Source organism: Anthonomus grandis, chromosome 11 (genome assembly GCF_022605725.1).
Source record: "Anthonomus grandis grandis chromosome 11, icAntGran1.3, whole genome shotgun sequence".
NCBI classification, from domain to species: domain Eukaryota; kingdom Metazoa; phylum Arthropoda; class Insecta; order Coleoptera; family Curculionidae; genus Anthonomus; species Anthonomus grandis.
The window spans coordinates 18656848-18674710 of record NC_065556.1 but is presented as its reverse complement, the minus strand read 5'-3'; the positions used below and the strand labels follow the sequence as shown (position 1 = coordinate 18674710).

General features: G+C 35.3%; 1 protein-coding gene across 5 annotated transcripts in view; it reads left to right on the top strand.

The window, feature by feature from the left end:
- LOC126742074 (echinoderm microtubule-associated protein-like CG42247) overlaps window positions 1-17863 on the top strand; it is a 101966-nt gene that overhangs the window by 12982 nt on the left and 71121 nt on the right. For all 5 annotated transcript variants that reach the window (XM_050448607.1, XM_050448611.1, XM_050448608.1 and 2 more), the window contains exons 2-5: window positions 6129-6348; window positions 11305-11482; window positions 11649-11816; window positions 11873-11966. In XM_050448607.1, coding sequence (XP_050304564.1) covers window positions 6129-6348; window positions 11305-11482; window positions 11649-11816; window positions 11873-11966 — 660 coding nt within the window. The remainder of the gene's footprint in view (window positions 1-6128; window positions 6349-11304; window positions 11483-11648; window positions 11817-11872; window positions 11967-17863) is intronic.

Genomic DNA, 17863 nt, shown 5'->3' with positions numbered 1-17863 from the left:
GTACCTGCAAGACATGCGAATAAAGGTTTTATATGCATACATCCGAATAAAAGTTTTTGTAAAATAGTTTACAAAGATTTCGGTTTCCATCCAACTATTTGGTGATGCAGCATAAGAAGTACCTGTAAAGGTAGATTTCTTGGCCAGCCAGGTACTCCATAGATTTTTTCCCTTAAAAACAATTAATGGAGGCAGTTTATCCCCATTGGCGCTGCCACCCATGAGAACTACCGTACTCTCTCTTCCAGGCCCGGTGGTTATTCTTGAAGCAGGGGCATTTTTCTGACCCAGAATTTTAGTTTTACTTGGATCGAGCGTAAAACTAGTTTCGTCGATGTTATAAATCTGAGAAGGCTTATTTTGCAGGTCGTTATTTTCTAAGGTTGCTTTTAACATGTCAAAATATTGTTCAATCACAAATGGATCATTGGCTTTTTTTCTGGCATACTCCAGTCCTTGTGATTTTTTTAAAGATAGCCTGTGCCTTTTTTTAAAGGATAAGAACCAATCCTCGCAGGTATTCCATCTTTAAACGGCGTTTTTATATTATTTTTCGCGACATACTTTCCCACCAACTCTAAGATTTCCTTTCTGCTGAGCCCCCAACCCCACTTCTCCATGATTCTTATGGCATTCACTAATTTTTCTTCATCAGCTGAAGGTATTGCGGTGAGTCTTCCTTCGGACGTGCTTTTTGATCCTCGGGTTCCTCGTAGGTGTTTTTGAAGAGTGGAAAATGGGATTTGATACCTCTGGGCAGCACCACGAATACTGATACGATTTTCTTAGATGTTTCTGATCGCATCTTTTAAAAGTTCAGCACTGTAAGAAGGGTCTTGTTTCTTTTTTTTATACACTCTCACCATTTTGAAGGAACTCACTAGGAACTGTATAAACTATAATAGTCTATTATATAAACTATTATAGTCTTAGATCGGTCCTATTTTAAAGATTTCCACACTGTCTTTACAATTAATTAAAGTCTTTGGTAAGTATTTACACTATTTCTTCGATATTAGTCTTAGCCTGTAACAATAGAGAAAATGATAGGTTATAGCCTAAAAACTCAAGAAGGAGGAGGCTGGGGCAAATGTAGTCAGTGATTACATTTACCCCAGTCTCAGTGATTACACTTACCCCATATGCGTATTTCGGTGGGGTAAATGTAATCGCTGGCATATATTTTTTGTTAAGTATCGAAAATCAAATCTGATAGCAGAATCAACATCCTTGTCGAAAATTACCTAAGGGAGCAAAATATTACAACTAAATACTAATATTAGCAGTAGTAATAGGGAATTAAAATTCCTAAAAGGCACTCACAAAATTATTATAAATGTCAAAGTACAAAAAAGAAAAAGGGAAATCTTTGAAACTGGAACTAAGAGGTGAATAAAAAGTAATATGGGTATAAAAAGGGTCATATTTTCGAATTTCGACGAAAATATGTTTCAAAACGTTATAAAAAAAATCATAGGGCTTGATTACATTTGTCCCATGATTACATTTACCCCACTTCACCCTACTATTATGAAAATTACAACTACAATGAATATTTTTTAAACTTATTGTTTATTTAAGTAGTGTTATTTTAAAATAATTTGTTTTTATATATAATGTTTTTATATAAATTTCCTATTGATTTTTGTTTTACAAATTCCTTTTAACATTTCATTAATTTTTTTTCCATTTGAAAGTAAAATAATTAACTTAAAAAAAATTATGGACAAGTTTTTTAGACGTTACAAACGTAAGAAAAAATATTTTGTAAAAACTAAAAAAATATCGACTTAAATGAATATAAAATAAATAATACCAATGAAAAAGAAGTAATTCAAGTAAGTAGAAAATCTATAAATGTAATAATTAAAAAGAGTCAAAAGTCAAAAATCATTTATTTTCTTAGATACTAGAAACATAGCATAGACACGTCACGATTGCTATACAAAGCAATACATATGGTAAATATATAGGTATTCCTTATTCAGGAATTTGTCAAAATATATGAACATACATGTAATAAATAAAATTACAAAAGTTAACACATACCTATACTCTAACATTTATAATAATTTAACAAGGTTTCAAACTCGCCAACCGTATAAAAAACATCGCTGAAGAGCAGTGTTTTAACTTTAGTTTTAAAATTTTTAGTGATTTTGTCAATTTTACTTCCGTAGGTAACAAATTAAAAAAAAGATGAGAATACAAAAGGAGATTTTTATAAAATTGGTGTGTATGCTTAGTGAGAAGTAAGTTGTTTTTACCACGAGTATTGTGCTGATGTGGATCACCCAATTTAATCAATTTACTTTAATTTTTTATTTTTCTATTCTATATTTTTGTTATCTATACTAAAATATATTTTTTATCAATCTTTTAAAACTTTTTATTAATGAGTGCATTTAAGTCAAATATTTAATAAGAAAACAGGAAAATAGGAAATTTTCAAACTAATTGTCATTATTTAAATAAAAATTACTTGAAAAATTAATATAAAAATTAAAAAAAGTTTATGTATTTTTATCTTAATTATCGATATTTTGTATGAATTTCTGTGAATATTACTGCTTTCGCTAATTAAATGTATTTATAATGTATAAATGTATTTTCAGATTTTTTTTTAATTTTTCTTTTCTTTAATGCAATATTACAGTGTATAAATTTAAGCTATTTTAGCCTCAGGGACTTCTCGCTGTAGCACACTAACGCATGTGTGAATGGAACCTTTCGCCAAGGTTTGGCATTAAAATGGCATATACGAACACTGGCGGGAAATCTAGGAAATATCCATGATGAAACAAACGTCTCGTTTGCCATAAGAAAAGCTACACCTTCCTATTATGTTGGTCCTCCCTGGACCATCAAGGTCTTTTTGTGCTGGATTATGTTGGTTCTACAACATAATCGAGAACAACATCAATATAGGCTCGTTCCATCCGGCAGATAAACTATCACTGGCCAACAGAGAGGACGCTGATAACATTGTTGAAGAGTATAGCCAAGGAAGGCATCATAGAACCATCTAGTAGTTCATGATCTTTACCGGTAGTACTGGTTGACCGGATTCTGCTTAGAATACTGGCAGCGCGGTATTAATAATAAGAATAACGCGACTAAAAAGTCAACTATCTTTTTTCTCGCATTGATGACACTCTGGATACCCTGAATGCATCGAGGATTTTTTCCACGATATACCTAGAAAGTGGATACTGGCAAGTTGAGTTGAGTTGGCACTGTGCACTGCTCTTGCCACTTTTTAACGACTGATGAAAAAGATTTTTTGAGAACTGTCTGAAGTGTTTCCAAGGCTACGAGATTTTGGACAATGTGGGACAATGGGACAATGCGGATTTTGGACAAATGGGACGAGATGTGGAGGGATTTGCTAACATCGCTGACAGATCATGAACCAGGGTGACAGAAGGAAAACGAAAATTCCAATAGTCCCAAGACTGTCAAGAAGCTTTTGATTACCTAAAAGAGGGTCTGATAAGCGCATCTATCCTAAACTACCTCTCACCGATTCTATAGCAATGTGGGCACAGGAGCCCTGCTTTCCCCATTACGGATTGGCCAAAAAGTCATTGATTATTTTAGTAAGGCTGTCCAAGCCTAAGCGTAACTATTGCGTCATCCATTGAGAGTTACTAGCTATTGTCAAGGCGATAGAGAACTTTTATACGTATGTATATGGAAGGAAGTTCCTGCTGCGAACTGACCATGCAGCTTTTAAATGACTCTTTCACTTCAGAAATCAGGAGGTTCAAGTGGCAAGATGGATAGAGAGGTTAGAGGAGTTTGACTTTGACACTGAACAATGAGCAAGAAGAATCTATGGAAATGTAGATGCTCTATCAAAAAGATCCTGTCTAGAGGACTGCGAACATTGCCAGTGGGTAGAGGAAAAAAGTGCTCAGTTATTAAGAACCAACATCGACGATGATACTTACTCAAAATGGGAATTTTATAAGAGACCAAGAGGAAGATTTCGATATCCAGATAGAGATTTTGGATAAAGAATAGGAAGATGCCAACTTTGGAAGAAGTTACCAACTATTCTTCCGATGTCAAGCCATATTGATCACAGTAAAATTGCCTAATCTTGGAAGATGGAGTCTTGCAACGGAAAATAGCTGACCACGACGGCAAATATGAAAGAAGGCAATATCGGATTTCAGTTACTAGAGGAAATCTATGCCGGTGTACCAGGACCATAACGCTAGACAAACGATAAATAAACGAGGGAAAGATGTTACTGGGTCAATAGCAAGGCAGAGACGTAAGAGTCTGGTGCAGGAAATACGTTATGTACGGCAAGTAATGAGCCGCAGAGAAGGCAAAGCTTTGATGCGTCAGTACAACGTGTGAAGCCCTTTGAGAGGACTGTTATTATTGTTGCCGGTCGGTTTCCTGAATCAGAAGCAGGGAACAGGTACATCCTGGTCATGCTAGACTACTTGAGCAAATGGGTTGAGGCGTACACTCTACGAAACCAAGAATAGTCTACTATCGTTGACGCCATAATAATACCTTCGGAGCTACATTCAGACCAAACAAGAAATTTTAAATCCAGCTGTAAGTCGCTTGATGTTAAGAAAATGAGGACTACTGCATTACATCCATAGTCAGATGGCATGGTGGAACGAATGAATAGAACTATTAATCAATATTTGGCCAAAATCGTCTTTAGCCATCAAAGAGATTAAGATATTTTTTTTTCATTTCTCTGGGTCAATTAGTGATAAGGAGAGAAATCCGACTCTTGTGCGAGCTTTAAAAGTTTGATTGCCCGCGAGGAATTGATGTTGTCGGTGAGGACTCCGTCAGTGGCGGCATAGAAGAATGGATGTCATTCATAGTCAAGTGCGCATTTCCTTTCAAGATACTAGCGATCGGATGAAAGACGCACATGATATCAATGTCAAAAACCAGAACTACAATCACAGTTACTTGATTTAGTCCTTATTATGAAAACCATGAAGACGCTGAGCTGCGGCAAATTCAATCAGAATCGCATTTGACATTCGATGAATTCATGGTTTATCATTCTAATGGCTGAAAGAGTCGGTACGGCGTGACCAGTTAAGTGCAGTAAGGCCTATTTACTGCTCCAGCTGAGTATGCTCTAGTACACTGTATGGCTAAAGATAATAAATTAATACTTCTTAGCATATATTAATACTTCTTAAATAAAAAACTCCCATAAGAACCAATACTGAACGTCGATTGACTGTTGCGCCGTATGGAGGTGAAAATGGGTTTGTGATGTCATAATAGGGGTACTTTAAAATTTGATTATGGTGCCAAATTTAAATTCCGCAAAAACTTTAAAAGCTGCGTCGGTTTAACCTGGAGTCAAGACAACTGATAAAGAGACTTTTTATTGAGATTTCTTAGCTGGTTACGAAAGAGGCGCCCCATCAGAAGCCTATCAAATAACGTTTGGGAAGCTTTGTGTTCTCTAAAAGAGGAGTTGCTTGTCGAAGATTTGAGAAGCCTAGCAATTCCTAAACTCGAATGCCGACTCGAAACCGATTCGCATGTAAGAGGTGGTCTTCAGGTTTACAGGCTTCTAAATTCTGGCTTGCTGTTATATTCCTCAACGTCGTTCTCGAAGAAAAAGCGTGGATTGTTACTTCTACGAGAGATCCATCTTTTGGATTATTCTGGGACGAAATGAGCTAAGGGAAGAGGGGTGTGACTATACAGCGCTGCGAATATCAGCTATTCTTCGTCATTCCGAAATCATTGCGGTGACGCAAGCGAACACAATGCATGATATGTTCGGAAACACGTAGAAGGAATCTTTTGGAACCATGGTCAGCTAGTATAAAAGGAGCCTGCTCCGCCGAGAGCCCACTTTAAATCTATTGGCGCGTCTATTCTTTAAGAATATTGGCGCGACTTTTAAAATCGATATAAATAGCAGTAAACAAATAAATATATATTAAATAACATATACTTTATTATTGAAGAGTCTTAAAATTCCATACAATCGTAAAAGTTCAGGCAAACTCCCAACTAACTCGTTGTTACTTTTAACGATCTTTTTCAAACGTTGATCAAACTCACTCTTACTAAAATTGATTGCAAATTGTTCCACAAAGATCTCAAATCAATTTCAGTCGGTAGCTCCATCTCGCGCCGGCAGTCGCATGCAACAATACATGGACGCAACCCAAGACGAAGAAACCGGCGGAGTCCAGAACTCCCAAGGAGGAGCGGAAGGCGTCGCTCCAGGAGGCGACCAGGAAGGCGCCTCCGTCGTCGGCGTCGACAAACCTCCTGCGAACGCGCTTAGTTTAGTGCCGGTCTCTGCTGCTAATGGCGTGCATGACAAAAGGGGTGAGTTGTTCCTCAAAAAATACGCTTTTCAATGTTTACGTTGCGTTTTGCGTGGTTTTAGGCGGGTTTTTTGAGGTAAAATGTAGCATTAGTCAATGTTTGATTCAAAGTTTGATTTTAAATACTTTAGTGTGGATGTTTTTGTATGAAAACACATTTTGCAATATATTATGCGAATATTGTAAATATATAAGATGACCTTGATAAATGAAAAATTAAAACTAGGGTAAACTTTTTAAAAGACTTTTATAAAAATTGTGTGTCGCTTAAACAATAAAACTTTCTTAATTTCATTATATCACATATTGTTCTAAGTTTGAATTTATTATTCATCATTACCACTTACTAGATGCCATCATTTTGATCTAGTAAAATAAGTACCATCATTATCCTAGCCATTCACTTATCCCATCTAAATTAGAACCACTGCTTAAGAAAACTTTTGGGCTACTATCAAGTGCAAATTGGAAAGTCCGTCGCAAGTGGTTCAAAGAACTCTGAGTGAAGACACATCCTAAAGCGTGTAAGCCTAGTGGATGTCTAGAATAATATTTTTAATGGAATACACTGCAACAAAAGGGCAAACCCCGTGGCAGTTGAGTAGTATTAGGAGTAGCACCAGTGAAGTTCTGCAAGTTGTAATGTTCGAGAAAGACGTGCTTTGGGAGGTGATTTCGCAGACTTATGCTCCAAGTGGACTGATATGGGCCAGTTCGGCAGAGAATTTATCGTGATGGTATCGATAAAACAGAGTTAGGTCCGCCACGCGCTTTGTTCCATGGTCTATACGCCAAAATGCTTCAAACTTCTAGTTATCTCTGTATTTCTAAGACATATAGTTCTCTTCTGGATGTTTTCGTTTTAAAAGTTTTTTTTCTATTTATTAAAAGGTCAAGTTTATGAGAAGCAGCTTAAGCTATTTCCACTACATGCTTATGTCAACACCTATTATTTCGAACCTCCACCCCTAACAAACAAATTGACGAAGACACCAGCAATGTATGGCGGCAGAGACAGCATTCTTTGTAAATACAGAAGCCTTATTCATAGCTGGGTCTGATTAGCTCAATCAGATTACACTTACTCCACTCCAAGATGGTGTTAAGATCGGCATTAATAGTTATTACCTGGCGACGCCTATGGCACTGGATGTTGGCTCAATCATCTGGTTAGGCGACTTGAAGGAAGACACTAATGTTTTGTGATTAGCAAAGTTGTAAGGTGTATCCATTGACGATAACCTGGATGGATAGAGTTCTCGAGAAAACTTCCAAGCCAAACAACGAGAGTTGGTTAGGAGGTTTTCAGGCCAGACCTTATCTAATACCTTTGAAATATCTATATCATCACATTCCTCGATAGCCTCAGTCAAACATACGTGACATAGGCTAACAGATCGCCAGTTGACCTATGTGTTGTCAGAAACCATACTGACATGACGATGGCTAATGATGTTGGTGGACAGGTAATACAGGTATTTCAAAATCGTGGTTGACAAGTTTCTTCACTACCTTGGCGATTGCGGGCACTAAAGCAATTGGATGGAAGACTTTCTGGCAATAAAGCAATCTCTCGGAGGGAAGACTTTCGATGGCGTCGAAGAAACGTTTCTTGGCAAAGTCGGTGGTGTCTTGCCTTATAAGTCTACGGTAGAAATCATCCCTAGCCTCTAGAGACCTTGACCAACTGCTTTTGCTACAGACCAGAACTACTTTGATCCATTTGGGCAATTGAGAACTCTTTTCTTCACTCTTTCATTATATTTTTCTTTACAGGTATCAATAATCCGATTGCACGCATTTCTCAACGCAACAAAGTTGACATGATTTGCAGGGTTAGGTCTTGGCGCAGTATAAGCAGCATTTTTTTTTGTTGATTGTTTTGCTGCAACTTTTATCAAATCACGGTTTGCTGTCTGATGAGTTTTTTAAGATCTTCAAAGTATAAGCCTCCATCCCTGCCAAAATCATCTCTGAAATTCTGTTAGCACACGTTGAAGGATCATTGGTTCTGAAATATACATCATCCAAGAAAACAAAGAGAACTGTTTTAAAGGTCTCTAGTTGGCTGATTTATAATACCAAACTCTACGAGACGTGGGTGGATCCTGGCTTTTTATTTCTAGTTCACATGTTGCGGGTACTATTTGATGTTCCTAGTGGTGCGTGTGCAGTAATATTGTAGAAGTCAGGATCCATTGCGAGAAACAGATCCAAGAGGCTAGCAAAGACTCCCTGTCTATCAGGAATTATGGTTGGCATCCGTATAAGCTGCATTAGGTAGTGACTAATTGCAAAGTCCTCTGCTTGGTGCCCCTCATCATCAGTCCTATTAGAGTATGTCGACCAGTTGACATTATAGATGTTAAGTTCTCCCGCAATAACAATTTCGCCGATTTTATCAAGGTCGGTGAAAAGCCTTCAGTAGTGTGTATATATATAGAGGAAGCAGAGATACTTTGTCGATCTTCCTGTCGTTATTTTCAACCACGCACCTTTCCAGAGCTTCTTCCCGCTGGCAAGATGTGACGCTTCTAATAAAGACGGCAAGTCCGAAGTTGTAGCTAAATCCGGTGTACATGTCGTATTCAGAATACAACATATGAACCTTGGTTGTTTCCGAGTTCACTTTCGGATCTTCTAGAGCTAAAATATGACTTCTGTTTATTTGCAAATGTTAGCGCTCGACGTTTATGTTCCTGTTCAGACCTCTTATATTATATAGATCCACTCTTAAATGTTTCACACCTGATGATCAGCCTCCATCCAGAGATCCGAACCGGAGGCTATCTAGCAAATCTCAACACAAGTTGCAAACCACATCGTTAGTGAGTTAGTGTGGTCTGGATTCAATTTCATTTATTTAAGGAGAAAACTCTCTAGACTAAGGAGATAACTTAAAAAAAGATGTAATGAAATAATATTGAAATGCTTTAATTTTCTTATGAATATTATTCGTATTATGAATTTAGTACTATAGCATAATTGTAAATCTCTTTGATCCAATGTTGAATAAACAGTACAGTGGTTGCTTGCTTTGCTGTAAATCCAAGTCGCCCTTTGGAGTTTTTGCATTTTCGACCTTTCCATCATTTTCATGAGTGTTAGGAGTGCAGTTTCTCTTGGAGTTTTTATTGAATCTTTCATCCTATGCATCACAATGACACACTACTTTGGAGAATTAAGCTAGTTATTCTCATATCTGATCTGAAAATTTATTCAATGGTAAATGTGGTCACTGGCTGGACATTATGTAATTACTTTGTTCTTTCTCTCGTAGATTTTGGCATATCCTCTTGATATAAAAAAGAAGATTCTTTATTCTTTTGGAAATACTCCTGGCAAATTGGAATCTTATCTCATTAAATAAAAAACCATAATCAATAGCATAATTTTGAGCTGGTGGTCTTTCTGAAAGCTTAAAATTAAGGCTTGTCTCACTAATGTGTATGGTTATACCTTAGGTGATTTCGCATAAAAACTTAAATAAAAAGATGTCTCGCATAAAAAGATGAAATTTTTAGAAGCCTTTTCAGGAAGTTTAAATAATTTTTAATACTTCAGCAGCTTGTGGGAGCTTTCTCTCAAAACTACAAGCAAAAAATTGCTATTGATGAGATTTCATTAATTCGAGAAGAAGAATCGAATAATTCTTAACGAGTTCATCCTCGTTAACGCTTTATTGGTAAGTTCTAGAGCCAACCAGTGATTAACTTGTTGTCTCTTCCCTACATTGCCACGTATTGGTTTTGGTTCTTCCAATAAGTATGTTATTACCTTTAATTTACCCTACTGCCCTTGTAATATTGGTGAGATTGTATCACTGATACTTTTCACGATGTAAAATATAATATTGACTGATGACAGTTATATGGGTCTTGTCGCATGTCTAAAGAACCAGTCATAGCACTGGTTAATACTATTTAATTTTGATTAACCAGTGCTCTGAGTGGTTGTAAGCCCCATAAATGTCCAGGATTATTATAGATTCAAATGATGTGCCGTCAAACACACCCTCTATATCCAGAAAACATTAGTTTGTTTTCCAGAGTCTTTTCTATCTTAGATACTATGTAGGGTTGTCTCTGATGTTGTCTATTCCTGCTGTGTAAGCTTATTGAAACAGAGAGCTATCTAGCAGTTTCTCGAGTGTCTTTAAAGCAATTGACTGGATTGGACTTTTAACTATTTAAAATTTTTAAAAAAAAAATGCATCGAAGAATTTTGAGGACGCATTTATGAAACTCGATTCATTTCGATAAAAGTCCATTAAAGTTATATTTAGAAATCATGTAATCCGACATCGTTTCCAATGTTATCGTCACGGATAGTCTGAACTGATGGTTTATATATTTGATCCACTGTACTTCTAGTCAGGCTTCGCCTAACAATCAAATGAAGTGAAGACTCGTCCAGTAGAGCCCCATGGATGATGTGGGCATGGTTTTTACAACTTTCGTCAAATAACTGTAATTTGCCTGTAATTGTATATGGTATAGAGTCAGAGCTGCATATAATTATATGTAATGGTTGATAACAGTGCAGATGCATTTTGGGTTGTAAGCTATACAACTGTCGAGGCTCTTGTTAGAAATTCCAATGATGTGCTATCAAACTTACCCCCTATACACAGAAACCATCAGTTCTTTGCTTTCCAGAGTGTTCTCTACCTTGGTTGTTGACACCATGTATTGTTGACATTTTAACTTTTGACCTTGCCAGTAGCACGATAGCTGGTTATACTTATATGTTGTGACGAAAACCCTCATTGTATATCCCTGAAGATGGACATCTTATATTTCCGAAACATGTAGGATAGATGATTTTTAAATAAATTTAGTGGAGGATGACAGAAACAATTTTAGTTACCCTTTGACTTATTAACTCCACTGCAAGTATGGACTACTTCTTCAACTTTAAATCAATAAGACCAGTTAATTAATTTTGTTTTCTCCAGAAGAATTAACAGACGAAGAGTACGACGAACCCCCCGTGGCCAACGGAGGGGGGTACTGGAGGCAGGGGGCTACCTCGAGGCCCCCCAGCCCCTTGATGGCGGATAATGCCAGCGAGGCGTCATCCATGCAACCGCCACCACCACGCCCTAAAAGTCGAGCTGAAGGAACCACTAGCAGGTAATCAATTTACTAAAAAATTCTTGGAACGTACAGACTGAGCCCCTAAGTGGCTGTATCTTAAGACATGTTGATCTGGTAACAATGTGTTTAAAATTGCTCATTATTGCCAGTTGAACATATCCTGAGGCCTGTCCTACTCCTGTACATATAATATTTCTTTCAGGTATTCGAATCTGGGTTACTGGAAAGCCCGGAGAGTCTTATTCTACAAAAATGGAGATCCGTTCTTCCCAGGCATTGAGTTTCGTTTTAAACCAGGAAGAGATATTGTCAGTTTGGAATCGCTTCTGGATAAACTTTCTTTGCGTATGGACTTGCCGAGAGGAGCTAGGTAAGGATGTTCCTTAAATCGTTAAATTGATTGTAAGCACATTCAACATCTTTCAGGTATATATTTTCTATGGATGGTGATAGGAAGTATCGCCTGGATGAACTGGAAGATGGTGCTTCTTACGTGGTTTCTTCGTACAAAGCATTTAAGGTAAGCAGCTTTAAAACATCCAGTGAATTGTTCATCTTAAAGTAAAATATAAAATGTCCCTCTTACGATACAAGTGTTTCCCTAAACCGGAAACACCCCCGATATCGATAAAAAGGGACGCGACTCGCTTTCGATTTGTCACAATGTTGTGACAACGTCGTGTCTCGCCGCAGACAAACAAGGGGATGCGCCTTCTCTCGCCCTTTATTGGTCGCTAGGGAAGTTTATTTGATTTTGGGGCGGAACTTGAGTATTTGGGGTAAACTTTATAAAATTATTTAAATATTTATATAATAGCCATATTTAGATATATAAAACATGGAACTATTTCTGATAATATGCGACACAAAAAAAAGAATAATGCTTACGTCTAAGGAGGATCATTCTCAAATTGGGCTTTGCTACCAACGTTTTCAAACTCAAATTGAAGATACTCTTTGACTTTGTAGCTTATGACCATGTCTCCATATATGACCATGTGACCATATCTCCCGGTGTCAGCGCGCAACATGTTCAGTAAGTTGTGTTAATGTTATTTTTGACACACAAATTGATGTTAGGTATATATTTGACGTGGTATGGAGTTCCTTTTTTTTGGCCATTCTGATCGTAGTAACAAATAGATCAGGTACAATTAATTAAACGTAAAACAAGGCAGCCTAGAGTTTACCTGCTTTTCAATGGTCGAGTGGACTGAATCTCCAGGATTTTAAGTATATGGCCGACCACAAGATAATATTTATGGGTAATGCTTTTTATTTTGAAGTTCATTACGGCATACATAAAAACTGCAATCAAAAATCTAAAATGAAAAAAAAAATAATCAAATAAAAATTCACATGTTCACAATATTTATAAATTGTTTACCTATTTTTTTGTTGAGCTCCGCAGTTATCACTGTACAATACTATTTCCAATTCTTCTGAGTCACATCTTATAGATTTTTCTTGTAGGTATGACAGCATACATGATCCTACTTCTGTCGCCCCTTTTCCTCCCTCACCTTCATGCCAGACATAACAATTTGTTGCATCATTGGACATCTCTGCTATTGTAAAGTTCAAGGTATTTAATTTTGACTTATAGTAAAAAACCGAAACTTGTCCCTTGGGAATTTGAAGTAATGCTTGCATATCAAAGCAAGCTACGGAATAAATGTCATTTATTTTTGCCCTATCTATATCCAATTCATTTCGACTAAGAGCTTTTTCATTTTGATGTTCTTCATTCACTCTTTGTTTATTTTTTCCTTTTCTTCTTCATTTGCATTTTGATATACGTAACATAAATTACATTGGTCTTTTCGCGGTACAAAAAATGAGATATTAAATTCCCTGTTAAATATATCGGAGTACATGTGATAGTTTGCAAAAGGCTTGTTTTCATTTTACATAATGATGCATAATCTCTGTGCAAATCTGCAATTGATTTACCTCCGTCGATAAATTCTTTGCTAGTTTGCGCTCTGAGGTAGTGGCTTTCAACACGTGGGATTGAGTTAATATGCATTCTTCTTTTAACCCATTGTCAACTTTAGAATGATTACGGTGTTTGCCTTTAGCATCAGGTTCTACAGTTCCATAGGATGTTCTTTTTTTTTGAGCAGTATCAATCATTCTATCGTTAATATCCAAAGTCCACTTAAAAAATTTCTTGCAAACTCTCATTTTGCTTTTTTAAAATAATACGAGTAATTAAAACTTCTTTTAACTGTCTCTTTTCTATATTCTGATTGAATTTTATCCGAATGGCAAATAATAAACTCTCGTTTTCCATTTATTTCGTTTATACTATAAAATTCATTAAATAATATCAGTCGCTGATCTGCTGTTATTTTTTTGCTGCATTCATATTTGCATTTTTCCCCACACTGAGGCTTAACAGTTTTTGCAGAAATAAGTTTTTTTGTTTGCCCATTGAAACATATTCTTTTCCAGCATTTCTGAACCGTTTTGTTTTTTTTTGTATCTATTCGCTTTCATTTCGAAATCTCTTTCGCGTCAGTACCTTTTCTTTAACTTCATTTCCTATAATTTGTACTTCCTCAACTACAGCACTAGAAGAAGGTAACGGAGAAAAAGTTGAGGACTCGGATGAGGATGATGAGCTAGAGTAAGATGATGTGCTAGAACTATCACTGCTATCAGCTTCATAGTTGCGATCTTTTACGCTGTCATCGTCATCCACAGATAAATCTAATTCTGTGTGCTCTTCAAAGTTCATTGAATTTTGATGGTTACTTTTAAAGTCTGTCGTATTAACCGAGGTGTTAATCGCATTTTAAGTATCTTCACAGAAAATATTATTTTCATTGACCCAGTCACCATCAGATACATTATTCAGCACGTAAGAGTTTGTACTTTCTGAATTTTCATGCAAAATGTTAAGATCGAATTCAATTTCATTTTCTTTATTACTGTAGGTCTCAATGTTAAATGGTTCAATTGAAATTAGTGATTCCAAAGCTTGACTATCGCTTTTCTAATTATTACAAAAATCGCTAGTATTTTTTGCCAATAAGTCACTCTCTAAATTGACATTTTCAAGTTGTGAATAGTTTTTACCCACTGAATTTTGAACAAAAATATTAGGATCAAAATCATTATCTACTTCATCATTATTATCTGTCTGATTATTTATTGGTTTCAATACAGCGCTAAGCATTTTTTTAGTTCTATTGCCAATGCTTAGACTCTAGCTAGAATCCATTTTAAAAGTACCTGAAACAATAAAGATTAAACATTTATTTTAATTATTAATTAAAACAAAAAAAAAAGAAAAAACAATTTTTTTTTAACCACATTATCTAGAAAAGGTAATTCCTAAAAAAAGGTCTTTGATTTAACAGCAAATAAATTAAATTAAAAAAGTATAATTATAAATTTCATAGATTAGGTGTAAACACAATAAAAACATGCAAATAGATTTCCTTCAAGCTTTATAAAAAATGTAAAATTACGCATAAAATAGTTTTTTGATTAAAATCTTTTCTCTTGTAGGCCAAAGTCAAGTTTTCTTATTTATTATCTGTTATAAGAAGCCTTTAATAAAAAAAAATATCAAATTTTAATGTATCAAAAATAAAAATAAAAACTTTCTTCCGGTCAAAACTGTCGTATTTCAAAAAAATGCACTATACTGCTAATAATCTGTGTGTACTATAATAATTTTTTCCGTACAAAACTGGAATATTTCAAATGATTCACTTTTGGACTAACAATTTTAATACATACATAGCCCAAATTTCCGTTCAAAAGTGTAATATCTCGAAATAATACTCTTTTTAACGGAAAAGGAGTGATAATTTTATGGGTTATTTGAAAATAATGCGCTTTTGTATTAAAATCGCTTGCAAATTCAGTGAATCTTTTGAGATAATACACTTTTATTCGGAACAACATACCCGCCAGGTGTTAATTAAAAAATGATACTGTCTTACACGGAAATTCTGACGGTATGGCCTCAGGCTATTTTATCTCTTTCGCGCCCCTGGTGACCGAATTTTAAAATATCAATGTTGCGGTTTTGCTGGATAATAGAACAGGTATTTTTCTTGTTATTTCCGTAAAAAAACGAAATTTGAAAAATTTCGAAATAACTCAATTTTGTTCGGGATGTGCGATATCTAAAATTGTTAAATTGCTGACCGTTTCTTCATGTTACTTCGTCTCTTTCTGCAAAAGCTTCCTTAAAGATTATCTCACTATAAATGTTGAAAAGGAGATGCTATATTTTTATATCTTCAGATAAATAGTCATCTCAACTAGCATTTAGCTTTTTATCTTATTTTTATAGTTCTACCCCTTTTTGCTGATGACACGATAGTGTATGTTGTAGATGCCGTATTATAGTTTTAAGGTTTGTGAGATCAATGGCAAAAGCAGAACAATGATTTGCTGAAACAGACTTTCAGGTGATATTTTCGACAAAGAATATGGGTATTTGTATTAGTCGGTAAAGACAGGGGTTAAACAGATTTTTAAGGACATAAGTGCTCCAATGTTGCACACAAAGTTTCTTTAAATTTCAATGAATATTCTTAGAATGTTTTATGTGCTTGTAATATGATATACTTGATACATATCCCTGAAATTACAAAAATTTTATCTTTAATTTTTTTTTTAATTTTAAAGGGACTATATTCATAGCTTAATTTGCAAGCCATCTCCAAAACCTTAATCCAGGAATGTTCCAGGATTAGTGTTCGAAACATTTACCTGATCTTAAAAAAAATCCTACAAAATGATTTTTGTTTATTGACAGTATCTCTAAAATGAGCTAAGTATCACTTTTAAGTCATCTGTTATTTGAATGACCACACCCATGTATACTCTTCATTCAGTAAAATTACTCTTTATTTTTTTTCTAACTCTACTTCTGGTATTTTGGGTCCATGTATCACCCATCTTGACAAGTTAATATATTTTCATCTTTTTCTTAATTGTAATTTCCCCGAAATAAATCAATTAATTTACCAAAAGACCGTCATACCCATTACACTTTTCATTCAATTAATTTACTCTTAATCATTTTTAACATTACTTCTCGTACTTGTGGTACAACAAGAAATTTCAAAATTCCCTACAATCCATCTAATTCAATTCACATCAGAAAACCAGCCCGTATACTCTCTTCATTCAATGAAACTACTCTCAATTATTTTTTTAACACCACTTTCGCTTTCCCTAAGTTGCCCTTTACCCCAGAAAGACCATTAAACCAGTTCGTCCAGGTGAAAGCAAAATCACCGCTTACCGACTACTACTGTAATGTGTACAGAGGGTATCGATTTTTTCTGACCATAGTCCACCCCGGTTCTCTCAAGGAGAAAATTTTATGAATATTCAACAACAGGGTGGGATTTATGGGAGTCTAATGAGCCCGGCAGCGAAGCGGGTTGTGAGGGGTCAGGATTTTAACGGTAAAACGCTTATCGTAAATATTAATCAACCTCCTTATTTTCTACGTATTTTGCTAGTTGTTTGTTTTAATGTGGTGTTATTTTGCTAATGAGGTATAATTATTTATACGGAACTGGATTGAATTATATTATAGGTTGATTAAACGGGGAGATCGCCTTAGTAAGATTTTGTCAAACTGAAAATTTGATAAGTACGAACACCGTTTTCAAACTCTCCAATCGAAAACTCTACACGTGGACATCTCCAGAAGGTAGAGGTATTGTAAGAAATCAAATCGATTTTATTGTTCAGTAAAAACTTATTCGGGGGCAGATGTCAACTGAATTGAAGAAAATAAAACCTAAAGCTACAAAACTGTCAATTAATGTCTCTTATTTAAAGGACCCAGGAGTGCGAAAAAAACAAGAGACGAAATTAATGAAAAATTAAAAAGCTTAACACATACCGGTTTAAGTAACACACATGTTTACCCCAACCAAACAAGCCCAAAGCAAAACAACTGGGGATGAATAATGAAATTTTAAAACTTATGTATGAAAGCAGGCAAAACAAGAACGACAATAATAAATATGCGAAATTAAACTCCCAAATCCAAATTAAAATCGAACATGCAGAAAAAAAATTAAAAAGAAACTTGTTGGTTATAAAGAAATCGTAAGGAGATAACACAGGACTAGAAATCCTTAAAGAAAAAGTGATTCAAGCCATTCGACAGACCAAAAGTGAAAAGCCAAGAAAATTCTCATTGAACTGCTAAAGTTCAAAAATAAACCTATAGTGACTTCATCGACATTATTATTGATCTCTTTAACGCTCCATATATGACAGGCATTATTACTACTTGTTCCAAGCGTTTAACAGAGTTCAACACAAAAACTTTCATAGAAATATTTCAAAGAAAAAATATTGATACTCGAGATACAATACTAATAGCAAACCTGCACTGGGGGTAAAAAAGCAAAAGTCTGATTAGAT